Raw genomic sequence first — 26,857 nt, forward strand, 5'->3', positions numbered from 1 at the left:
CTTTGAAGAAGACCGCAGAGCACACCTCACTGACAAAAGGCAAAGGAGGAATAACCCAACACCCAACCCCAACCCACCAATTTTCCCCTGCAACCGTGTCTGCCTGTCCCGCATTGGACTTGTCAGCCACAAACGAGCCTGCAGCTGACGTGGACATTTTACCCCCTCCATAAATCTTCGTATGCGAAGCCAAGCCAAAGATTTATGGAAATAAACAAAAATATTTTAAAAATAGGATGACTAAATGCTAATGTGTACTGGATTACAGTTCGTACTTTTTCAGGAGATTTATTTTCATTAGACATACTTCCATCCACAGCAAATCTAACTCAATCCCAGTGTTGTAAGTTATAAAAATGAGTCAAGATGGTGTTTTACTCTGAATCGAACACACGAAGGGAATGATCGCAGGTGGAATTTAATGCAGACAAGTGTGAGGTGTCGCATTTTGGGAGGATAAACCAAGAAAGAATCCACAGGTCGCCTTCCTTTGTGCGGTACCTCCTGCATGGTTATTAATGAGTCTCATTTTACCCAAGATACAATTTCAGTAGATTGAAGGTCATTAATATTGTGAAATGGACTCGTCCAGTCAGGACCGAAACAAAACAGCCCACGAACGTAGAAACGATGCACAATTTACAACTTGACCCCCCCCACCCCACCCCACCCCACCCCGCGGGGGACGGAGACTGGGATTCGGAGGGAGGTCTGAATTCGCGACGTTTTTTTTTGCTCGCCGCCTCCGCCATTTTCGCCGAGACGCACCTTCCGCTCGATCTGACCCGCGCGAGCACCGTCGCCACCCCGGCGCGCGCGCTTGCAGTTCTCTCTTGCCCCGCTGCGAGGAGGCGGCGCACTCGCTGTTCCCAGAATTCCCAGCCCGCCGCTTCTTGATGGCGGTCGGTCGAGAAACGTGGAGGGTTCGATTCGGCATGAAAAGGTCGCTACCTTTCAGGCCTCCAGTTTTTGGCCAGTGAACGAGCAGATGAAAATCGGATTCTCTTTCAATCGAACATGGTGACTTTTCTCTCTCAATTCCGTAAGTGGCAGTTTTTATCGTCTTTTCTGGGGATCCCAAACAACCCTGTCTTACGTCATAGTGATGGGAGATGGAGGTTGTCGAAAGTCCATGTTGTCGTTGTTGGTGGCTGGAGAATCGCCTTTTTGATGTGTTTCAAGTTCCATTATTATCCTCCACGCTTTTGCACAAAAATATATACCGCGCCCTACCCGAGCAACTCTATTTTATGCCCTCCTCGTAGTTCAGTGAACCATTCAACAATAAAGATATGGATTTGGATTGAGTTGCATATTGAAGATCTGGAATTTTTTGTTTTACCTGATTGTTTGTGAGTTTCAATTGGTAGATACTAGAAGAAGAGAGTTTGGAAAGCAGTTCGAAGAATGAATGGCCATAGATTTGTACCTTTTGGGTACTCTGCTGGGCTGAATACACAAGACTTCAGAGGGTAGGAATTCACTTGGCATTCATATCCATGTCATCAAATATAATTTACATGTAGAGAAGTTTTGTATTAAATGCTGAAGAAGCTCAGCATTTCTATGTTTTTACTCCAATCACACCATCTGTAGACTTTCATGTTTCAAGATAAAGTTGTCCATATTTTTCTTCCTCCTGCCACAATTCAATTTTAAATTCTGGTTGATGCTAATTGTGTTCCATTGGCAGGTTTATCAGCTCCATGACAAAGTGTATCCTCATCAGACCCGACCATTTCTACCTTCTTGCACATAAATTATTCTTTCATCTCAATGTAGTCTCACTGTAGAAATGTTCACTTATAATGAAGCTGTATTTTCTTCAGTAGTTAAGTATACTAATTAGAACTACATTCTCCTGGTAACGAAGTGATCTAAAAAATTATCGTATTTTTGAAAGCTATTAGCAAAACATTAACTTCCATTCAAGTTGACTTTCATTTGCAGGGACTTTTTTAATGCTTTAGCATTGTTAAAAATGAACTTTAATTTGAGTTGCTATTCACTGCTTCACATTGTACTGAGGTTCATTACATTGCAGTAACAAAAAAAAGTTTTGGAAGTAGTGTTACAATAAGTCAATTTGTATTGTGACAACTATAAAAACATACTGCAAAGTGAGGAGAAAAGTACATTTAAAAAAAAAAAAAATGCATGGGCATCATCATTTGCCAGGGAAAGAACCATTTATGAGTGATAACTGAAGGAAACAAATATTGAATCTGGAGGTTTGTGTTTTCAACCTTGTCTATCTTTTGCTTGATGAAAGAAGAGAGTATGAACTGTGCTACTATGCTAACTATGCCACCATCATAATTTAACCCTCCCCACACATTTACAGATAAAGCCTTACTAATAGACAATGATTTGCCAATAAAGATAAAGCAGAGATAAGGAGAGTCACCAGAACATCGAGATGCTTCAACCAGCTTTTCATCCTGAGTGATGCCATTTTAACCAGATGACCATATTAACAATTACAGCACAGAAACAGGCCAACTTGGCCCTTCTAGTCCATGCCAAACACTTTCTTCCATCTAACCCCATTGACCTACACTCAACCCATAACTCTCCATTCCTTTCCTGTCCATAAACATATCCAAATTCTCCTTAAATACTAATATCGAGCCTGCCTCCATTACATCGTCTGGAAGCTTGTTGCACACACCCACCACTCCATGGGTAAAGAAGTACTCTCATGTTTCCTCTAAACTTTTGCTCCCTAACTATCAGCTCATGTCCTCTTGTTTGTATCTCCCCCTTAAAGGAAAAAGCTTCTTCATGCCCACTCTATCTATACCCCTAATAATTTTAAATATCTCAGTCAAATCCCCTCTCAACCTTCTACACTCCAAAGGATAAAGACCTAACTTATTTAACCTTTCCCTATAACTTGTACCCTGTAATCCCAGAAACAATCTAGTAAATCTTCTCTGCATTCTCCATATTGTTAATATCTTTCCTATACTTTGGTGATCAAAACTGCACACAATACTCCAAATTTGGCCTCGCCAATACCTTCCACAATTTTAACATAACATCCTAGTTCCTGCACTTTGCTCTAATTTATAAAAGCCAACATCCCTTAAGCTTTCTTCACCATCCTATCCACGTGACTTCACCTTCAAGGAAATATGTACCATTATTCTTACTCTGTTCTACTTCTTTAATCATCATCCTTTCCATAACTTCCCTACTTATTTCCCTTACTTTACACAGATCAATATCCTCCTTAATGAATACTGAAGAAAAAAAACTTCAAAATCTCCCCCATTTCCTTTGGCTCCACGCATAACCATCCACTCTCATTCTCTCGGGGACCAATTTTATCCCTCACTATCCTTTTGTTTCTAATATATTTGTAGAAACCCTTTGGATTTATTTTCACCTTGCTTGACAAAGCAACCTCATATCTCCTCGTATCCTTTTTAATTTGCTTACGATTCTTTTTACATTCTTTATAATCCTCTAACACCTCATTTACTTCGTGCTGTCTATAATTTTTGTACACCTCTCTTTTTCTGAACCATATTTCCAATAACCCTTGAAAAACAAGGCTCCCTAAAACTTTTAACATTTCCTTTCATCCTAACAGGAACATGCTGTCTCTTTGAGACAGTAAAATTTTAAAATTTCACCTTTGAATTCACTCCATTTTCCTTTTACATCCTTCTCATAAAACAATTTATCCCAGTCCACACCTTCCAAATTCATTCTCATCTCAAAATTAGCCTTTCTCCAATCAACAATCTCAACCCTGTGTCCAGACCTATCGTTCCCCATAATTTTTTTTGGAACCAATAGTATTGTGATCACTGGACCCAAAATGCTCCCCAGCACACATCTCTGTCACCTGACCTAGCTCATTTCCCAATAGCAGATCCAATACTGCCCCTTCTCGGATTGGTACCTCTATATATTGATGTAGAAAACTGTCCTGCACACATTTAACAAACTCCAAACCATCCAACCCATTTACAGTAAGGGCGTCCCAGTCAATATGTGGAGAGTTAAAATCTTCGACAATCACTACCCAGAGCTTACTACAAATATCTGCTATTTCCTTACAAATTTGTTCCTCCAGTTCTCTCTTCACATTAGGTGGTTGATAATCCACCCCCATAAGTGTTAGCATTTATTCAAACAATTTTATTCAAACAACTTCTCTGAGCAAAGCACAACTAAAGCACTTCGCTGGTTGAATATTTGTTTCCATCTCCAATTATTTATTTTACATACATACATACATACATACACACACACACACACACACACACACACACACACACACACACACACACACACACACACACACACACACCCTTTTTTTTGCTAGTTGCTTGAATTCCAGATAACGGATTTTACTGTACCTGTATTTACTTTTGGACCCTGGGAGGTTTCAGGTTTTTTAAAAAAAACAGTAACAGCCTTTTAAACCAAAAAATGTTGAATGGTTAGCTAAAATTTGCCTTCATTCTTTAAAAAGTTGTAAAAATGGGCAACATTTATTTTTTTGCTTGGCTTCATGGAGTTTTGCTGAATCTTCACAAATATAAGCTTGCTGAATGTTATGATGATTTGAGCTTGCCGACTCCCTTCCAGTTGGTCACACAACTCCGAGGAGAATTATGCAGAGAGGTTAAAGAAATTTTAGATTATAGAAATTGGTCCTGCAATACAGACTATTTTCTTGTAGTTAAATTTAACTTGTAGTTAAATTTTAAAAAATCACTTGTTGCAATACTTTATAGATACATTTTGCCCTGGTAAATAAATATTTGTGTTTTCCAGCTACCACATGATTACTCATCATCTACAGAACTTTGGAAGGAGCAGCATTGTTCACTCATCAGTCCCTCGATGGTTTTATAACATTTCAAACTTTTCCTGTCCTCGTTGGATGTCCAATTTTTCCCCTCGGATGGTAAACCCATATGGTTTTGGAAGTTCTCTCCCCTTGCATTGGACTCCAACTTTCTACTGGAATCTGTCTTCCTATCAGAGACCACCATTGTTCTTTCATGGTGGCTCAATGGCAAGGAGTGGATCCTCACAACAAACTTTTAATTCTTACACAAGTCGATCACTAGGTTGTTCAATGGAGACAAATGTGGACACACCTCAAGCTAAACGAAGAAAACATGATCCAGCAAATGAGAAGGAAGAAAACCTTTTGGAAATAAACAATGCAGTTCAGGATAAAACTGACCCAGTTGCTTTGCAAGACCATGAACTGGAAAATTCATGTAGCTCTAGCATGGTTGAAGATGAAAAAACTAAAAATATAAAAGGTAAAAATAAAGCATAATCTTGTTTAATTCGTTTTGGTGTGAAGTACTTCATGATTTGTATAATCTTATGAGGGCTTCATGCTTTTAACATCCATAATTGGAAGTGCGATTGCAATGCCATTCTGTCCTCCGATCAAAATTGGATAGGGGAGGTTTATATAATGGTCTTTTCTCACATCTGTTCTAATGTGTTTTAAAATCTTCCCCATTTCTTTTCCACTCTGCCAATGTTAACAAAATGACAGTTAACCATAAGTATTCAGTCCCAGTTTTTTTTGTACAATAGCCTTATCAGTGGATTTTTTTTGAGAATTAATACATCACACTTGTTCAATATTCTATCTACCTTTTTTAAAATATAGTGACTGCATGTGTATCATCCACAAAGTACACAGCATTTACAATGTTGGCTCAGTTTTGACACGCAAGGGAAAAATTTGGACAGGTACATGGATGGGGGGAACGAAATGGTGCAGGTCAGTGGGACTAGACGAAGGTTCTTTTTCTGGGCTGTAATGTTCTATGTTTTGAAGGAAATGAGGACTAGAGGAACTAACATAGAAGAGGATTGAGATCAGCATAGAAATTATGTTGAATGGTGGGGCAGATTTGGAGGACCAGGTAGCCTACCCTTTCACCTATTTTCTCGAGTTCTTGCAACCTACACCATCACTACCACATCACTACTATCAGATACCGTTCGTATGAGTACTCCAACACACTTTTGGTTCACTTTAAATGTTGGAGAGAAGGTAAATGTTTCAGTAAATTTGGTAAGTTCAAAGGGAGTGTTGGAGTCAGGGTGCAGGTGAGCCCCAAGGAAGTTTGCAGACTAGTTCCCTGGAATGTGGCAAGTGTAACCCAATGAGTCAGACCTGAACCATCCAGTTTTCTAAATAGATAGTGTATTAGATAGAGTTTTACTGTATGTTGTCTTGTCACTGGATCTAAATCCCAGTGCCACCTACCAAACAGCATTATGGTAGCACCTGAAGTATATGGTCAGAGCAGTTTAAATTGGGTATAATCCACTATCTCAAAGACAACTGGCAATAAATGCTAATTTTATCAATGATGTAATGAACCAAAAATATATATATAAATAAATAATGATCCCGATCTTTCTTTCAATCTATATACAGGTATATGTACCAAACTAAAGTACATTCCCAAAATGTGTTGCTTCCTGAAACCCTGACATTTTTCAATATCCATTTCAACTACTAGCTAACTGCTCAGTATCAAGTGGGATACTGCTACTAGAAATATATAGTAACTGCACGGAAAAAAAACATGAAATTTTGTTTAAGATCTTGGTAACTGATAGATAATGAATTATTTGATGGCATACAGTCCCCGGATATGTGAGACCCCGCACCCATTTCAGCAGGGAATATTAAGAAGAATGTTTTTCATTCCGTTCTCTCTCACTTTGCTGTGTGGCTTCCCGCCAGGCTGTCCAGCCCCAGAGCCCTGGGTTCACACCAGCAACCTGCAGGTGATGGCGAATGAGTTCCTCCTGCACCTCTTGAGCTGCTGGGGTGGGGGGCCTTCTCTCCAAGGAAAGTGAACGGAGGTGGCTCTGGAAAGCACGGTCTTGTGCTACTGGCAGGATCCTCTGTGGTCTGCCTTCTCACTGGAGGAAATGAGTGGCTGCAGTGGTTCCGGAAAGCACGGGGTAACACTGCTGGCGGGGATGTTATGGTTGGCCTTCTCACCGGGAGAAGGGAGCAGAGCCGGCTCAACCTTCTCACTAGGGTAAATAAGCAGCGGATCCTGAAAGCACAGATTTGCGGCGGGGGCCGCCATGGTTTCACCGGGGAAGTGAGCTGCGGCAACTCTGGAAAACACGGTCTTGCACAGCTGGCGGGGGCTGCCATGGTTGGCCTTCTTACTGGGGGGGAGAGAGCAGTGGTTCCGGAAACCACGGGCCACCCGAGGGAAGGTGGCCCACAAAGCTGTGGGTCCACTTCCTGGAGAGCCGCAGACCTCTGCAGGCTTCTCAAAGCTGGGCAAGAAGCCAGCAACTTGCTCAGTGGTTATTACAGCAATGCTAGCGCATGACAGCGGCGGAATCCCCCCCTGATACTGAGCCATGTAATGACAATAATCACTGTTGTCATTGCTCACCATAACTTCACAAGTAAAATGCGGGGGATATTTTGGTGGGGGGGGGGGTCTTGTATACTGACAAATATGGTGCTTGTGAATGGAGAAAGAGGCTATCAACTACCTGCTGAGTTGTTGGCCAATCTCTAGAATGCGCATGTATTAAAAGTGACAGGACGTAATTACCACCTTAGATTTGTTTTGGAATGCACTTCACTCTTTGTGTCCAATAGGAAGTGAACATAAGTAAAATTATACCATTCACTGAAATTCTTGACCTCCGAGTTAATACCAGTATAATCCTATAACTTGCTGTCTGGATGTGTACTTGCCCTCATGTTTTCTGATGAGAGATTTATTCTGTAGAAAATTGTCAGAAATAATTCAGTGAATTTGTTGTCAATGTCTCTTTAAAAAAAAATACTTCTAGCTACCTGAAAGTAAATAAAGTCTTCAATGGAGTTCCCAGCTGAATTTAACTGTACCATTCAGTGGAACTGCATTCCAATAAATAAGTGCTTAGTTCCTAAATCCAATATATGAGTTGTACTTGAGCTTGAATTAATGTATTTTCACACTTTCAACAAGTATCTATGGAATAGGATTTAACTAAACCTGGCAAAGAGCCATGATTTGTAGCCCTAAGGAAATAAGCACGTAACCTGATTTGAGATTCCTCGCACCCAGACTGTCCATACTTGTGGCTTTTTCATCTTGTGGCTAGTGAAATTAATAATGAGTTTTCCATGTTGATTCTTAATTTAGATAATCAGTCCAAGATGTGATGCAATAAATCTGCCCAATATCAGTGAATTGTACAGATTTGCACTTTTATCTTAGATCAACAACTATGCCATGTAAGGTGGTAACTGGAAAGAATTGTAAACTCCGCTGTTTAGAAATACAAAGGAATGGCTTTCAGGTACCCTAGAATGACCATTATTGAAACTTGATTTATTGGCTTTAATATGCCAAGAGGTTCAAAATTGCATTGAAAATAAGTAAGAGATAAAAATTGTAACAGTCCATTTTTATTTGAAAGAAACTGCAGCTCTTGTAAAAGTTTTTACCACACTTAGTGGGTTTAAAGGATGGGAAGAAAGGAATGAATTAAACATGAATTATGTTTGAGTCAGATACAAACCATTTAAAACAGACTATTTTATATCTAATACAATCATAATGGCAAAGCCAATGGGGACATGGAGGTAAGTAAGTGACTGAAATCTTGCCCCATGAACTATGAGATGTTGTGGCCGTTACGGAGATGACATGAGGAAGGGCAGGATTGGCTGATGCAGGTACCAGACTAATAGGATGGGAGGTAAGGGAAGGGGTAGCTTTATTGTACTAGGAGTAGTTTATAGGCCCCAAATAGCTCTCAGGACACCAATAAGCAGACAGAATTTGGAATGGTGCAGAAAAATCACTGTTTTAATTGTACCTAAATGACTTGTTATGTACATGGTTTCATAACTCCAAATGAAATGGGCCAACGACAATTTTTCTCAAGCAAAATATTTCAGTAACAATTGGGTCAAGAGCAATGGTTCTCAACCTACCCTTCCCACTCATACCAACTTAAGCAATCCCTTACTAATCACAGAGCACTTATGGCAGAGGGTATACTTAAGATGCAATGTGAGATTTTTAAAAAAAGGTTGCCCACCCCTGACCTAGATGAAGGAGCAAAACGATAGGTCAATAAGTTTGTGGCTAATAAGAAGGTTGGAGCTGTGGATGGTGCTGAAAGTTGTCATGGGTTACAAAAGGATAGAGATGATGCAGAATTGGGCAGAACTGTGGCAGATGGAGTTCAATCCAGATAAGTGTCAGATGATCCATTTTGGAAGGACAAATCAGAAGGCTGAGTACAGGGTTCATGGTTAGTTACTTAAGAGTGTGGATGAACAGACGAACATTAGGGTCCAAATCCATACATCCCTCAAGATTGATGTGCAGGTTGATGGGATAGTTAAGATTACCAATGGGATGTTGGGCTTCATTGATAGAGGGTTTGAATTCAAGAGTCAAGAGGTCATGTTGGAATTTTCAAATCTTTGATGAGACCACACTTGGAGTATTGTGTTCAGTTCCGGTCACCTTATTAAAGGATGGATGTGGAAGCTTATGGAGAAGATGCAGAGGAGATTAACCAGGATGTTGAGTGGATTGGAAAATGTGCTTGATGAGGCAAGGTTAGCAGAGCTGGGACTTTTCTCTTTGGATCATAGAAGGATGAGAGGTCTTCAAGATTATGAGAGGCATAGATAGGGTGGACAGCCACTGCCTTTTACCCCAGGGCAGTAATAGCAAACACCAGCGGACATGTGTACAGAGCGAAGGGAGGCAAGTTTAGGGGAAATATCAGGGGTAAAGTTTTTACACAGAGAGTTGTGGGTACCTGGAATGCCTTGCCAGGGATGGTGGTGGAGGCTAAAACATTTGGGGCATTTAAGAGACACTTCATCAGGCACATGGAGGAAAGTAAAATAGAGGGTTACAGGGTAAGAAGGGTTGACTACGATTTTTAAAGGAATATATGAATTGTAACAGCATCGAGGACCTAAGGGCCTGCACTGTGCTGTAGTGTTCTCTGTTACATTAATGGGAAGATGAAAAAAGGAAGCTGCCAAAGTGTTACTGAGAGATTCTGTGTCACTGGTAGATGATGATCATGTGGGATGATTCTCAAGAAATTCACTGCTTATCATATTTTGTGTTTTGATTTGAACTCCTATTTGGTGTTGGATATTTATTGATTCTATTGACCTTCATTATGTATTGAACATGTTGTGATTTATCCTTGCTCCCATCAGGAGACATGAAGGGGACACTCAGTGACTGATGAAAGTAAATTGTCCAAGCAAACTGTTTCTACACCTAAAGAGTCTGTTAGACTACAGAGAAACTGGGGAATGACATTAACCTAAAGGGATAACAGAATTCAAACAACATATTCTGGAAATCTGAAGTAAAAGCAGAAAATGTAGCATCTGTGGAAAGGAAAAGAGTGATGTTTTAGGAACGGTCCTTTATCCAAAATGAGAAGGAGCAAAAATGGGTTAATTTTCTCACCTTGCCTTCTGTAAAGACTCCATTCTCCAAGTTCCTCCTTTTTCCATGTTTGTTCTCTGGTGCTACATGTGGAACTGAAATCTCTATGCCATAGTGGATAAACCTCTAAGTGCATATAACCATTTACAGAGCGGAAACAGGCCATGTCGGCCTTTCGAGTCCGCACCGGTTCACTTGAACAACTCCACTAGCTCAATCCTCTCGCTCTCCGCCAATATCCCTCCAATCCCCTCACCTCCATGTACACATCCAACTTTCTCCTAAATGACAGAAGGAACCCTGCCGCAATTATCTCATTCGGAAGAACATTCCATTCTGCCACCACTCTGAGTGAAGAAGCATCCTCTAATATTTCTCCTAAAGTTTTGCCCTCTTACCTTTAACTCATGCCCTTTTGTTGCAACTGTCCTTGCCCTCAGGGTCTCTATTTATTTCTCACACTTCTGTTCTCCTCCCCACCCCAATCCCTCTTTTCCTGGTCAGAGGAAGAATCAAGTTCTCCTTCCACTCATCATCCTTTGCATTACAGCAGATCAACCATTACAATTTCCATTTGTTCGAACATGATGGCACCACCCACCCCCCCCCCCCCCACCAGACATTTGTTTCTCGCCTTTCATATTTGAACTGCTGCAGTTCATCCAAAACCAAGATCTAGATATCAATATATCAATAAGAAACTCCATTAGGGAACTTATGACTCTCTCTCTCTCTCTCTCTCTCTCTCTCTCTCTCTCTCTCTCTCTCTCTCTCTCTCTCTGTCTCTCTCTCTCTCTCTCTCTCCTCCCATCCCAAATTAAATGCATAGTCTGGCTTCCTGTTGGAAAATCTATACAGAGTGAAGGGTGACAAGTTTAGGGGAAATATTTAAAGTGGTTCAGACTGCAAAATGTTAAAAGAACATTGGGAGCAATTTTCACTATGGTGATTATCAATAAATGTCTCTGGATAATCAACTATAATACAGCTATGTAATTGTACTATGGAATACATACCTTTTTTGGATTTTCTCACGTTTGATCTCTTTCCAGTAGGGGCAATACATAGAAAATGGGAGGATTTTACATCATTGTGCAAGAGCAGCCAAGGATCAAGTGAATCAAAAGAAACTTCAAAAGGAAAAGAAAAGGAAATTTTTGATTTTTCAGTACTGTCGTATAATATTCTGGCACAAGATTTATTGGAGGACAACAGTTACTTGTATAGACATTGCAGTCAGCCATTATTGCAGTGGGGATTCCGATTTCCTAACATCCTTAAGGAGGTGAAACAATTTGATGCAGATGTAAGTAGCTCAATTAAATGCACACATGTTCATCCTCCTAGTGGTTCAATGCATAAATACATTTCATTACAGTATATATTACATAGAACAGGAGATTATTGAGACAAGGAAGCAGGGAAAAGTCCTTTACAAGCTGGCCTAAGGAATACGTATGAATCTTCCAGAGTTCTTGCTAATTATTTATTCATGTACTGAAAAATTATTCGAAGAATAAACAGTTTTTTAACTATTACTTCAGATTTTTTTGTTGAAGCTGCAAAAATAGCCACTGGCAAGTCAAACTCTGCCTGTGAGGTCGTATCCCCATAACAAATAAATATATGGGAGAAGGTATAATGTGAAAATTGCAGTGGTGTGCATTTGATAAAGATGCCATGTAGAAGCCTAGGCCACAAAGTAAAGGGTCATAATATTCAGGAAATGTGTTAATAAGGGTTGAAGATTAGTTATCAAATAGAAGACAGTTGGAATAATCAGATTTTATTCAGTGTGGGAGGATGTAACAAGTGGAATGCCAGAAGACTCTTATCTACTATCTATGTTAATTTATTGAGGGCGGGCAGAGTGAAAAGTAGACAAGTTTGCTGATGACACCAAAGTAAGGCCCTGTAACCTTTGATACCCCAACTGTTCAGATACCTATCAATCTCTGTCTTAAATACGCCCAATGACTTTGATCTCTACAGTCATTTATGGTAGCAAATTCCAGAGGCTTAAAAAATTCCTCTGCATTTCTTTTTTAAAAAGGCACCCTTCAAACTTGAAATTGTCCTTCCTTGTCCTAAACTCCTACCATGGGAAACAACTTTGCCATATCTACTCTGTTCAAGCCTTTCAACATTCAAAATACTTTTGAGGTCCCTCCTCATTCATCCGATCCCCATGATGTACAGTCCAAGAGCCATCAAACGTTCCTCATATGCTAATCATGAGATTATGCTACGATGAGGATATAGTACAACTGCGATTATCCAAAGTCAGATTCTCTGACATCCTCATTTATCAAATTTTTTTAAAAATTTTCAGATAAATTAGGATATCCCAAACAAATCAGAAATCCTCGTTTATCCAAAATTTTTTCAGACCTGAACTGACTGGGGACCTCTGGCTCCTGGCGGCAGCTGCAGACCTCAGGCTCCTAGCACAAACAGGGCCTCGGTAGAGAGGTGTCGGTGATCAGTGATGACCAGCATTTTTTTTTTGTGTGAATTAAAAATGATTTTAATGGTTAAACAGCTTTATTTGTTGCTTGTTTTTATATAAACAAGTGATTTACTGTTGTTACTGTATTGTTTTTTTTTAAATGACCAGTTCGCCAAAAAGATCATTTATCTGAAATAGGCCCGGTCCTGTCTATTTCGGATAATCGGAGTAGTACTGTATTTGATTTCTGTGCTAGAATTATAGATTGGTGTAATGAATGAGCAAAAATTTGATGAATGGCGTTTAATGTAGGGAAGTCTTGCACTGTGGTAAGAGGAAGAGGAGAAAATTTGTAAATGAGTAGAGCAATCCAGGAGTTTTTGTGCATGGACCCAAATTTGCACGTAGATTCAACATAAACAGTAGAATCCCCATTATCTGGCACATACTGGGATCGCAGATGTTTAATATGCGACTTTTCTGATTGAGTAATGCTCATTTTTCCAATGCCTAATACACCTGCATTAAAATAGATACAGTGCGAAATGTAATTTGAATAAATCAGTACAGTATTGTGGTCTTTAATTATGTAAAGTTCACTTTAATCAGGCCATAACTTAAAAAATTTAAATTCAAACCCCAGTCACTGATGTTGTAACAGCATTGCATTAACTGCTACGCCAACCATGCCTCCATTATAATTAACCCCCACCCCAGGTTTCTGATAAAGCCATACTAATATACCTAATACTAATAAAGATACAGGTACTCATTCCTTTATCTGGACATCTAAAATCCGGAAAGCTCCAAAATTCAACGAGTGGGGACTGGCAGTTGGGGGAGGTGGCCGGGCAGCCGAGGGACCGGCGGTCAGGGGAGGCGGCTGAGGGACTTGCGGTCGGGGGAGACGTCCGGGCAACTGGAAAGGGGTGGGGGTGGATACGGCAGCACAATTCATGTGGGCTTTTCGAAATCCGGAAAAATCTGAAATTCGAAACACACTCTCCCCCAAGGGTCCCGGATAAAGGACCTGTACAGGCTAAGCAAGGTCAGAGAGACACTTTTGGGAAAATCACCCCAGCAGCAAGCAGCATCAGTCGGTTCTTCATCCTAGGCGCCACGGGTGGGGCACGACCGGGGTGCTCTGCTGGCTGAATGTTTCCTCCCATCTTCACCAAGGGGTTATGTGTTACTTCGGAGAACATTTACTTTTACAATTTTAAAATTTTATTTACATTTCTATTCTTATTTATTTTATATTACATTTCTAACTTTTAAATTTAGACATACAGCATGGTAACGGGCCATTTTGGCCCACGAGTCCACGCCGCCCAATTTATATCCAATTAACCTACATCCCCAGTATGTTTTGAACGGTGGGAGGAAACCAGATCACCCAGGGAAAACCCATACAAACATGTGGTAAAGGTACAAACTCCTTTCAGACAGTGCAGGATTTGAACCTCGGTCCCATTTGCTGGTGCTAACCGCTATGCCAACCATGACACCCCTATTTTTCACTTAAATCATGTAATTCCTGTAACTTACAAAATTTGCATTTAATTTCAAAACACTGAACAAACTGCATGACTTTCTGCAAATGTAATTGTACAAAAGTACATTTTCTCAAAATATAAGCGCATGGATGAAATGTTAAACATAGTGCAGTTGTCTTCTTTGGCTTGGCTTCGCGGACGAAGATTTATGGAGGGGGTAAAAAGTCCACGTCAGCTGCAGGCTCGTTTGTGGCTGACAAGTCCGATGCGGGACAGGCAGACACGATTGCAGCGGTTGCAAGGGAAAATTGGTTGGTTGGGGTTGGGTGTTGGGTTTTTCCTCCTTTGCCTTTTGTCAGTGAGGTGGGCTCTGCGGTCTTCTTCAAAGGAGGTTGCTGCCCGCCAAACTGTGAGGCGCCAAGATGCACGGTTTGAGGGGTTATCAGCCCACTGGCGGTGGTCAATGTGGCAGGCACCAAGAGATTTCTTTAGGCAGTCCTTGTACCTTTTCTTTGGTGCACCTCTGTCACGGTGGCCAGTGGAGAGCTCGCCATATAACACGATCTTGGGAAGGCGATGGTCCTCCATTCTGGAGACGTGACCCATCCAGCGCAGCTGGATCTTCAGCAGCGTGGACTCGATGCTGTCGACCTCTGCCATCTCGAGTACTTCGACGTTAGGGGTGTAAGCGCTCCAATGGATGTTGAGGATGGAGCGGAGACAACACTGGTGGAAGCGTTCTAGGAGCCGTAGGTGGTGCCGGTAGAGGACCCATGATTCGGAGCCGAACAGGAGTGTGGGTATGACAACGGCTCTGTATACGCTTATCTTTGTGAGGTTTTTCAGTTGGTTGTTTTTCCAGACTCTTTTGTGTAGTCTTCCAAAGGCGCTATTTGCCTTGGCGAGTCTGTTGTCTATCTCATTGTCGATCCTTGCATCTGATGAAATGGTGCAGTTGTATAGTGTGGGCTTTAGGTGGCAGTGTTTACCTCAGATTCATATAATATCAGAACTGTTCAACTCAAGCCAAGTTTATTGTCATCCGAACAAGTACAACCTGATGAAACAGCGTTCTCTGGTTCTTGGTGCAAAACATGCAGACACACAGCCAGGCATAATACACATACAGATAAACAATACATATGTAGGACAAGTATTTATAGATTCAATAAATATTGTTTCTGAATATGAGAGTCTCAGGTGATTAGTGGGAGTAGTTCCTTTGGTCATTCAGCATTCTCTCTGTCTTTCAGTCAGGCTTTCCTTTTATATCTGTCACACACTAAGTAGGTTGTAGATCCTTTGAAAAGCAGTAACAGCTTTTCATTAAATTACTGTTGTGTGCCAATCCTGTAGGATGCTGATGACAAGATTGCTTCTCTGCTTTTGGGAACATCTCTGAATGTTCATTATGGATTCCAAGTCAAATAGGACCCCATGTATCCCATCTACAGAAACTTGCAACTCTGGACGATTTTATTTTGTGGGAAGCCCCTGGCAACTCATCCTTTCATGAACTGACAAGAAAACATCAAAAGAGAATTAAATAGAATTTAAACTTGTCAGACCAAGAATGGCCTAAGGGAGACTGGGGAAAAGATGATTAATGAAGTACTTCATACAGCATCTGAGGTTTCATAATTGTAGCTAGCTGTGTGTTTTTGTTTATTTTCCAGTTATAAAAGACAGGGTTCCTTGGTGTGCACCTGGCGGAGGATCTCTCCTGATCCCCCAATACCAGGACAATTGCCATGAAAGCCTAACAACACCTTTACATCCAGTGGAGGTTGAGGAAATTTCAGCTTCCACCCTCCACCCTCAACGCTCACTATATTCTACAGGGGATGCATTGAGAGCATCCTATGTAACTGCATCACTGCCTGGTTCAGGAACTCTACCATCTCAACGCAAGTTCCTGCAGCAGGTAGTAAAGACTGCTGAGGGGATTATTGGGGTCCCTCTTCCTGCCACGATGGACATTTATAACAGCCGTTGTTTGCAGAAAGCCATAAACGTGAAGGACTCAACACACTCCTCTGCAATCTGTTCTCCCTCCTGCCATCCGGGAAGAGGTACTGAAGCATTTGGGCCCTCAAGACCAGAATACGAAACAGCTTTTTCCCCCAAGCCATAAGACTTCTGAACTCCAAGGACACAGGACTAGCATATGTAACATGATACATTATTCATAAAAATTGTTTCTCAGGTCATTTATCCATGTAAGTAACCAGCTCCATGGACTGGAGAAACACTATCTTATTTTCACTGTACACTGCAAGATTTATGGTATGAACAACAAACAAACTTGACTTGAAGTGGCTTCCTTACAAAAAAAATATTTGTATGGGAGGCTGGTACTCATGACCTGTAGTATAAAAGGCATTAGCATAATGATAGTAGCATATGCTCAAGATTATTAGATAAAATTGTTTTGCCAAAGTAGAATTTTGTAATTTGCCCATAGATTTCTATGATTAAATTAGACAAATTCCCTTTATAAATATGCTTGACAAGCTTTGTTGCAGTTAGGAATTCTCCAAGAAAAAAAATCCTCAGAACCTTTGAGCTGTTATAATTGGCTTTTAATATGCTTGGATAATTCTTGGAGCATTTCCAAATAATAATTTAAAATATGATTTTAAAATAATGCCATTCAATAAGATCACGATTGGTCGTTTAAAGGGCATCAGTTTACTGTGCTAACTCCATATCCCTCGAACATTTGAAGCTCCAGAATCCTCTTTCAAATGTGTATTCCAAATGTTCTCTACTCTTTAGGGGTATTCTCATCACAGTTCTGAATGATCTATTGCTTATAGTGGATTGAGTCTAGTCACCCTAGCCATTTAAGCCCTGAAAAAATCCTGTGTGCTGCAATGAGATTGCTGTCTAGAGTTGAGAAGAAAGATCTTTTTAGACCCACTCTACTTAATCCCTTCTTTCGTTGTACTCCTGCTATCTCAAATATATCTTTCTTTCATGTTAAAGTAAAATATATTCAAGTTTGAAAAGAAGTTCCTTATTAGGTGGTTTTGGCAATATGATAGGGTGTGCTGGTTGAGAGGTGTGGTCATTTGGAAAGAGTAAAATTAGGACATTATGCAAAAGATCACTATCATCAGGACCAGTTTGTTGAGCAAAGCCCAAGGTGTGTATTGGAAAGTAAAAAAAATATAACTATTGCACCTTAAACTTGGAAAATGTTAAGCATTTCACAAAAATGTAATGCAACAAAATTGAGGTTGGTCAGAAGTAGATACGAAAAACAATCTTAAAATGCAGAGGAAAAAAAAATCTTGGAGGTCTTCCAGAATAAGGAGGCTAAAGTCAAAGATGGAAAAAGTGAAATAAGGTGATTGAGGAATACTAAAAGTAAGAATTGGAGGCTCAGAATTGTTTCAGAGCTGGAGGTGGTGATGGGTAAAGAGAAACAAAGTTTCAGCAGGCTTGGAAAAAATAGGGTTTAAAATTGAGCCTTTAGACCTGAGATCAATGTTACACAACAAACTTGGGGATTAGTTGATGAATAGGACCGTGCAGGTTAAGATGTGTGAAACAGAGTATTGAATTGGTTCAAAATTGTGCCTGATGGCCAGATGGAATACGGGAATATATGGATTCTGGAGGTGAAAAAATTATGGATGTAGTCTTCTATAGCAGGTGCGGAGGCAGGTGATCTTGTAGAAGCAAACTATGTAGAGTTACATTGAGATATGATGGTAATGTAGATTTGATTATTGTTGATGTGTGAACAGAGCTAATGCCATTTCTTGGGACCATGTCCCTGAAAAGTGCTAAAGACGCCTTCCAAGTCACCAAAAGCAAAGAAAATCATTGCAGGAGGTTCTTGGTTACGATAGGGTCCAATCTCAATAAATTTTCCAAGAAGAAAATTTCCTTGAGACCTTGCATTTGTTTTATCAAGCATGCACCTCTGAAAGGTAATTCCTAAAACCATAAGGCACTTTCAGGTGGCCAAAATCTCCTGATATAAAGCAGCATATTATGCCCATATGCAGCTGTCGGGAGGCCACTCAAAAGCGTAGGAGGCACATGCGAGGCGAACTTTGTAATCCTCCTCCGGGAGGTATAACCGCTGCAGCACTGAGGTCCCACCCGGCACCTGAATGTAGCCGCCTGAAAGCGGATGCTAAGGGGATGACAATCAGCTGGTGAGTGCCTGACAGCCCCCCTCCCCGCTGCCACTGTCTCTTGGCATGGGACATCAGGGCTAGGGCAGCTGGCGTGGGCAGTCAGAGTTGGGGCAGCCCATGTGGGACATCCCCATACTGATCCCACTGCCCTGTATCAGTCCCCACACCATGGGGCGGCTGGCGCAGGACGTCCCCATACTGATCCCACAGCTCTGTATCAGTCCCCACACTGTGGGGCGGCCGCACGGGACGTCCCCATACTGATCCCACTGCCCTGTATCAGTCCCCACACTGTGAGGCGGCCGGCACGGGACATCCCCAAACTGATCCCACTGCCCTGTGCTCTCCCCACAGCCCTGTTTCAGTCCCCACACTGTGGGGCGGCCGGCTCGGGATGTCTCCATACTGATCCCTTTGCTCTCCCCACATGTGTATCAGTCCCCACACTGTGGAATGGCCAGTGCGGGATGTCCCCATACTGATCCCACTGCCCTGTGCTCTGCCCACAGCCCTGCATTAATCCCCACAATGTGGGGCTGCCGACGCCGGCCGCCCCAGCACTGACAGTCCACGCCGGCTTCTTCACAGTGTGGGGACTGATACATGTCTGTGGGGAGAGCACGCAGTGGGATCAGTGTGGGGACGTCCTGCGCTGGCTGCCCCAGCTCAGACAGCCAGCCACCCCAACTCTGATAGCCCGAAGGGACAGGAGCTGGAGTGCGCTCCGAGGCGCCTCCCGTGAAGCTGTCCCTTTTAGATGGCCAACACTGCCACCTGAACGACCATTCCATAGGTCTGAATCCGCTTCTGCAGGCGCATTCTTGGCGGAGAATGCACCTGAAGAAGCCTATATATTCTCAAGGTGGGCCATAAGCCCCACTGGAGGGGCATGGGAATATTTTGGTGGGGCGTGGGGCTTAAGAATATTTTAGTGGGGTGTAGGAATATTTTGGGAAATAATTAAAAAGTTGGTTTGACCATTTGAAAATGTTGGTTACCAACTTCAATGATAGATTTTGTGATTTAAAGGCAATGGATTTACCCTCTTGATTAACTCAGCCATTGCTGGTGGACTTATCTGAAGTTCCAATGCAATATCAGGAGGAGTTATCTGAGTTGGATCATGATGAATCTGAAAACTCCATTCAAAGTGAAAGGAACCATGATGTGGCTGCCTAACGAGATTGAAAAGAAAGACCTAAACTCAACTACTTTAGCAAGGGAACTATTGATACATTTTCCAGAATATGACTACAAGCAAAGAGAAACTGCCTGGAAATTACAAAACATGGAGATTCAAGGTTGAAATTAATAAAATTAGTCCCTCGATCAAAAAAAATCTAGAGCCAGTATCAGGGGCAAGGTTTCCACTGAACTGTCAACAATTGTTGAATGCGTGTTTGAGACATATTGAAGTAGTAGTTGAACATGAAATGTGTGTTCCAGTGTATTTCCGAACTTAATTGCTTTGAAATACACTTGCAATAAATTATTAAAACTTCTTTTGAAAATTAATTTTTTTCTGCTAATGGTGGGGCATACATTTTTTTTTGAAAAATTAATGTGGGGCCTAAGACAAAAATGGTTGAGAACCACTGCTATAAACTGAGGTCAGAACAATACAATCCATGCATGTCAGCTGTTGAGTTGAAATGCAAGAATATACTCATCAAATTAACTTGAAGGGCCTCTGCTTTGTTCACCAATTGCAATGTGGGATTATCCAGAAGTTTCATGGCCCAGCTATTTACAAGGTGCATCAATAGTTGTGCTACAGGGACTGAGCTTGCTGTGGCACAAATCTAAGTGGAAATGTGAGCAGTGAGGATGCAAAAAGGCTTAAATGGATGATGGACAAAACTAAGTGTGATTTTAAAAACACAATAGATGGAGTTAAGCATGGAACAATATTATAAATATTCAGTAAAACAAATTCTGAATATTCATAACTGGTAAGAAATTGGGTAATGTTGATGCTCAAAGAGACCTGGATGTTCTTTACATAGTCATTGAACACTAGCATTCAGGTCCAGTAAGCAATTTGGAAAGTTTGCAGGCCCTCATTGCAAGCGATTATGAGTGCAACAGTAAAAACATCATGTTTTATGGGGTTTGTGACCATGCCTGGAGTAATGTGTATAATTATGGTGTCTGTACCTATTTTTTAAAAAGTAGTATTTTAGCTACAGATGGAATACACACAGTGTTCACCTGACTGGTTCCGGGAATTGTGGGTCTGTCACATAAGAGATGAAATGGGCTAAGATGCTATTTTAAAGTTCTGATGGTGGATGACTACATTGAAACATGCTTAAAAAAAACCTTTTTTTAAACTTTGAAGATAATTAATTTTTGGAACTCTACCTAAGTCAAATGTGGTTGATTGTATTTAAAACTGAGATTAATACATTTTGGGAGGTGAGATTAATCAGGCAATATAGGGATAGAATACAGTAGCAGATTTTTTTTGAAGTAGAAGATCACGATCTTTATCATCATGGAGCAAATTCAGAGAGCTAATGGCTTGTTCCTTCTGTGAGTGTTCTTAATTTGAATTTATTCAGAGAAGACTTGCTCTCATCCTCTTTTCTAATTGACTAATTATTTTGCATAGGATCACCTCCTTTTCCATAACATTTTTAGACATATTTTGACTATTTTCTCCCCACAATACTTGTTAATTTAGCTGAGCTCATTTCCAAGAACGAGTTCAACTAAGTCAGCTTCTTTGTGACAACGCAAATGTCAGGCCAAGAAGGTTCTCCTGAATATTTTGCAGACGTTTCTTCCTGGATTTGCTCTTAACATTGTTGCTATTTTTTTTTTAAGTTGTGTCTCTGCTACCAGAAAGTCTTAATCCCAGTGATTAATTGTGCCTGCAGTCCCCAACCATTTTAACGTTCTTCTAAAATTTATAGTGCGTGTACGTAAATACACCTTAGACTTCCTTGTACACCAGTCACTTCCTATCCAAAACATTGTATTTCTTTAGTCATTACCTCTCTTAATTTTCTGTATTTTTCATCTATGTTGCTTTGCCAAATTAGTTTAAACCATCGTGGCACCCTTCCTCCCTCCCACCAGCCTCCACTCAGTATCAGTGAGTGTGTTGTAAGGACATTTGTCCAAGTTGTGTTGAGGTGCAATCCATATAGGTGCCACCTCCCTTAGACCTGGTCCCAGGAATCTTAAACCATCTCTTCTCCGCTCCTTTTAAGCCGTGCATTTAAATATGCTGTCCTACTTCTCATTGACAACTGTTGGACCACCCAGGGTACTAGGTTCTTGGTCTGGTGCTGAAATGGAGACAGTAGACAGCTTTAAGTTCCTAGTGAAAACCTTTCCAGTGACTTGTCCTGGTCCACCCAGGACAATGGCCAAGAAAGTGGACCGGCATCTCAAAAGCCTGAGGAAACTTTTGTGTGTAACAAGAGAAATTGATGAAGGTAAGGCATTTGACAAGGTCCCCCATGAGAGACTCATTCAGAAAATCTTGAGGCAGGGATCCATGGAGCCTTGGGTGTGTGAATTAAAAATTGGCTTATATGTAAAAAGCAGAGAGTAGTAGCAGACCAAGTCTTGAGTTCTGCAGGGATCTATTCTGGGATCCTGCTCTTTGTGATTTTTATAAATGACCTAGATAAAAAAGCAGAAGGATGGGTCAGTAAATTTACAAATGATACGAAGGTTGGAGGAGTTGTGAATAGTGCTGAAGGTTGTCATAAGTTATAAAAGGATATAGGCAGGATGCAGAGTTGGGCAGAAGAGTGGCAGATGGAGTTCAATATGGGTAAGTGTGAGATGATGCATTTTGGAAGGTCAAATCAGAAGGCTGATTGGATACTAAAAGTGTGGAAGAACAGAGGAACCTTGGGGTCCAAATGCATGTATCTCTCAAGGTTCCTGTGCAGGTTGATAGGATAGTTTAAAGTCTTGGGGGTTTTGGGCTTCATTAATATGAGGATTGAGTTCAAGAGTCAAGAGGTCATGTTGCAACTCTATAAATCTCTGGTGAGACCACACTTGGAGTATTGTGTTCAGTTCTGGTCACCTTATTATAGGAAGGACTTGGAAGCTATGGGGAGGGTGCAGAAGAGACTTACCAGGATGTTGCATGAATTAGAAAATAAGTTTTGTGAGGCAAGGTAGCAGAGGTGGGACTTTTTTCTTTGGAGCACAGAACAATGAGAGGATATACTTAATACAAGATTTTGAGAGGCATAGATAAGGTGGACAGCCAGCACCTTTTTCCCAGGATAGGAATGATCAACATCAAGGAACATCTCTACAAAGTGAAGGGAGGAAAGTTTAGGGGAGACATCAAAAATACTTTTTTTTTTCCCCACAGAGTTGTTGGTGCCTGGAATGCCTTGCTGGGATTGGTGGTGAAGGCTGAAACATTAGGAGCATATAAGAGACTCTTAGACAGGCATGTGGATGAAAGATATGGGGTTACAGATAGAAGGGATTAGTACTTTTTTTTGGTAGGAATATATAGATGGCACAATATAAAGGACTGTAATATTCTAGTTTCTCTTCCACCTTTTTACCTACTGGTCTCACAAAACAACCTCTCACTGTATTTTTAATACATGTGACAATAAACATGAACTTTGCTCCATTAGCACTCTGAAATGAATATTGGTTAAAATGAAATGTGTTTCAGTTCCTGAACTACCTGCATTTTCTTATTGTACGTTAGCCACCTATTCCCCTTCCACCTTCACTCCTTTAAGCTACAGAGTGACAATCTCTTGAATTCTGCTCTCCATGCAGTACTCTGTGTCTTGGTTAAAACGTAGCGACATCAGTCGTGGCTCAAACTTCAAAGCCAGAGATAGTACACCTCCACTTGAGTACATTTTCTTGCACCTCTTATGATACAGTAAGTGGTTTTCGAGTTTTCCCATGGCACAGCACTGGTCTGAGATGCCCTGCCTTGTATTTGTTTGTTATATTAGCTCAAGTTGCAGATAAAAAGTACAATTAAAATATTGATAGTAAATTGCTTAGTGTTTTATTTATGATATGCTTGTTAAATTCCTTGACTTTACTTAAGCTAAGTGTTTAAACAGACGTGGTTCCTCACCTTTTTTGCTCTAGGCCCCACTTTAATTTTTCCAAAAAAACCATATTTCTCCGCACCCCCCACCCAATTAGCGGAAAAAAAGTTATATTCAAAAGAAGTTTTAATTAAATAATTTGCTGCAAGTGTATTTCAATGCAATTAAGGTTGGGAATACTGGAACAGATTTATTCAACTACTATTCCAATATGTCAACAATCTGAAACCTTGCCCTTGACACTGGCTGCAGATTTTTTCGATTCGAAGGACTAATTTTGTTAGTTTCAACCTTAAATCTCCATGTTTCCATAATCTCCAGTCGATTTCTCTTAGCTTGTAGCAAATCACTCGCAGCACTAAAGCCACATTCTACTAAATAAGATGATGGAAAATGTATCAATAGTTCCCTTGCTAAAGTAGACGAGTTTGGGTTTTTCTTTTCGATTTTGTTAAACAGTCACATCATGGTTCCTTTCTCTTTGAACAGAGTTTTCACAGATTCATCAGGTTGCAACTCAAATAACTGCTCTTGCACTGAAACTTCAGTTAAGTCTATCATTAAGTCTAATGGTTATTTAAAAAAAAATCTATTTTCAAATTCTCTTTCAGTGATTTAAAATATTCCAATTTTTAATTGACATGCTTAGGATGTTTTACCCTCAAATGAGCTTCAAGACACCCTGCATTCATTGATTTATCAAAGTCTGTTGGCATAATATGCAAAGAATTGCACATTCATCGTGTACCCAAAGTTCAAGAACTCCTGAATATTGACAAATCTTTTGCTTGCTTGGTCTGCTCATTTTGAATATACAACAACACAAGATCCCTGTGTGACAGAATATAGATACGATTTTGGGAGATAAATTGGGGCAGGTTTTATTTTAAGAGTAGGTCACAAACAAATATTTTAAAACAGATCTTATTTAAAATACTGGAGCTCTGCTCATGCTAGACATATCAGCCAGAGCCTTTGCAAAAGCTTTGGAGAGTGCCCAAGAGACTTCACTAATGAATTATTGTTTACAAAAAGGCAACAGGTTAAATAACTTGTCGGAGCCACAAATGGAACTTGCTGTTCTAAGAGGATCATGTGATTTTGCAAGCAGAGAGAGTCGAACAAGCTTTCTCTCTGTGTGAGAGGGAGAGAGAGACACTCACAGAGATCAGTTCTGCAAAGATACAGTCAGCAGCAGCAGCTGGCAAGCTTGTGAAAAACCCCATTTGGAAGACAGGTTGTGACTGCTTAGATCAGCCTGGTCAAAACCCTTGTGGTTCATGCTAGAGGAGAGGACTGGCTGTCTAATGTTTCACTTGAAATAAGAGAAACAAAAAGGAACTCTGTGGAGCCTGAAAGAAAGAGGTTATCATCTGGAGAACCCTGAGGGGGATAGTTTCTTCAGCAAGACACTGAAGTGACTGATTAAAAGGGAATCAGTTGTGGGCGTCCAGCGTACAACATATCTCTCTGAAAACCAACAAGAACCTTCCTGAGCGGTAACCATTTACCTGTCAAGCACCAAAGCCTGGTGAACTTTATAAATGTTGAATTCAGTTCACAGTATAAGAATTGCCTGCAACCAGTGAACTTGGAGAAATGAGATTAGACTGTGAACCAAATAACTTTTCTGAACTTTCACACACACAGTACATATACATGTGCTTAGAATTAGAAGGGGGTTAAGTTAGGTTAGTTAAGTCAATAGTAATAAGTTAAAGTGTGATTCTGTTTACATGTTTAAAGATAATTAAAAGCAACTTTTGTTTAAGTAACCATTTGTCTTAGTGAATATCTATTGCTGCTGGGTTTTGGGGTCCTCTGGGCTCGTAACACCTGGAACAGATTAATCAGTATTTTGTCTTAGAATTGAAAAATTTAATAAAAGTAATGATCAAATCAAAGGAAGAATACTGACCCTAAAAAAACAAGAAAAAACTACTAGTGCGGTTTCTGAGATTTTTTTCTCACAGAGTGCATTTAAACTGCACTAGCCTTGTGCTTTACTTTCTGGGGTCCCTATTTTTTTTCCCAATTTTGGCATCCCCCTCAGGCTGGCGCCTGGGGTGGATCCCCCATTAATACGCTAGTGCACAAAGATGCATACAGATACAGGTCTCACTCAGTACTGAACTGAAAATGTAAAGAGATAAAGATAATTTGAAATCCTTGTTGCCAGTGAGATGATTTGGAATGGATGATAATAAGACCGGTCAGAAAAAATATAATGTTAACCAAGGATAGCAACAATTAAAATAAGAGAAAGAACAGATAAACCTCAGAAGAGCAAAAAAACACCTTGTGAAAATAAAAAGAACTATGATTTTACTTGGAAGTTTCCACAATTGTGTTGTATTGACAGTGTTGCCAAGTCACCTCTTTCACACCAACATAACGAGTTTAATTTTTTCAAACCAACTTTTTAATTATTTTCCAAAATATTCCTACACCCCACTAAAATCTTCTTAAGCCCCGCACCCCACAAAAATATTCCCATGCCCCACCTTGAGAATCTATGGGAGAGCACTCATTTCTTTCTTCTCTTTGGCTTGGCTTCGCGGACGAAGATTTATGGAGGGGGTAAATGTCCACGTCAGCTGCAGGCTCGATTGTGGCTGACAAGTCTGATGCGGGACAGGCAGACACGGTTGCAGGGGAAAATTGGTTGGTTGGGGTTGGGTGTTGGGTTTGACAAAGACCTCCTTTGTCTTTTGTCAGTGAGGTGGGCTCTGCGGTCTTCTTCAAAGGAGGTTGCTGCCTGCCAAACTGTGAGGCGCCAAGATGCACGGTTTGAGGCGATATCAGCCCACTGGCGGTGGTCAATGTGGCAGGCACCAAGAGATTTCTTTAGGCAGTCCTTGTACCTCTTCTTTGGTGCACCTCTGTCACGGTGGCCAGTGGAGAGCTCACCATATAACACGATCTTGGGAAGGCGATGGTCCTCCATTCTGGAGACGTGACCCACCCAGCGCAGCTGGATCTTCAGCAGCGTGGACTCGATGCTGTCGGCCTCTGCCATCTCGAGTACTTCGATGTTAGGGATGAAGGCGCTCCAATGAATGTTGAGGATGGAGCAGAGACAACGCTGGTGGAAGCGTTCTAGGAGCCGTAGGTGATGCCAGTAGAGGACCCATGATTCGGAGCCGAACAGGAGTGTGGGTATGACAACGGCTCTGTATACGCTTATCTTTGTGAGGTTTTTCAGTTGGTTGTTTTTCCAGACTCTTTTGTGTAG

General features: G+C 40.9%; 1 protein-coding gene across 4 annotated transcripts in view; it reads left to right on the top strand.

Annotated features, from left to right (window-relative positions):
• The first annotated feature begins 831 nt into the window (after nucleotides 1-831).
• Nucleotides 832-26,857, top strand: part of angel2 (angel homolog 2 (Drosophila)) — a 50,473-nt gene continuing 24,447 nt past the window's right edge. For 2 of the 4 annotated variants that reach the window (XR_011355713.1, XM_069931322.1), the window contains exons 1-3: nucleotides 835-1,472; nucleotides 4,795-5,294; nucleotides 11,513-11,766. Coding sequence is in view for 3 of the 4 variants with exons in the window: in XM_069931322.1 (XP_069787423.1) it covers nucleotides 1,408-1,472; nucleotides 4,795-5,294; nucleotides 11,513-11,766 (819 nt within the window). In the remaining variant the exon portion in view is untranslated. Of the gene's footprint in view, nucleotides 1,473-4,794; nucleotides 5,295-11,512; nucleotides 11,767-26,857 lie in introns of all 4 variants that reach the window. The other 2 variants (XM_069931321.1, XM_069931323.1) reach the window with 2 other exon arrangements.

This window comes from Narcine bancroftii, chromosome 4, assembly GCF_036971445.1.
Source record: "Narcine bancroftii isolate sNarBan1 chromosome 4, sNarBan1.hap1, whole genome shotgun sequence".
NCBI classification, from domain to species: Eukaryota; Metazoa; Chordata; class Chondrichthyes; order Torpediniformes; family Narcinidae; genus Narcine; species Narcine bancroftii.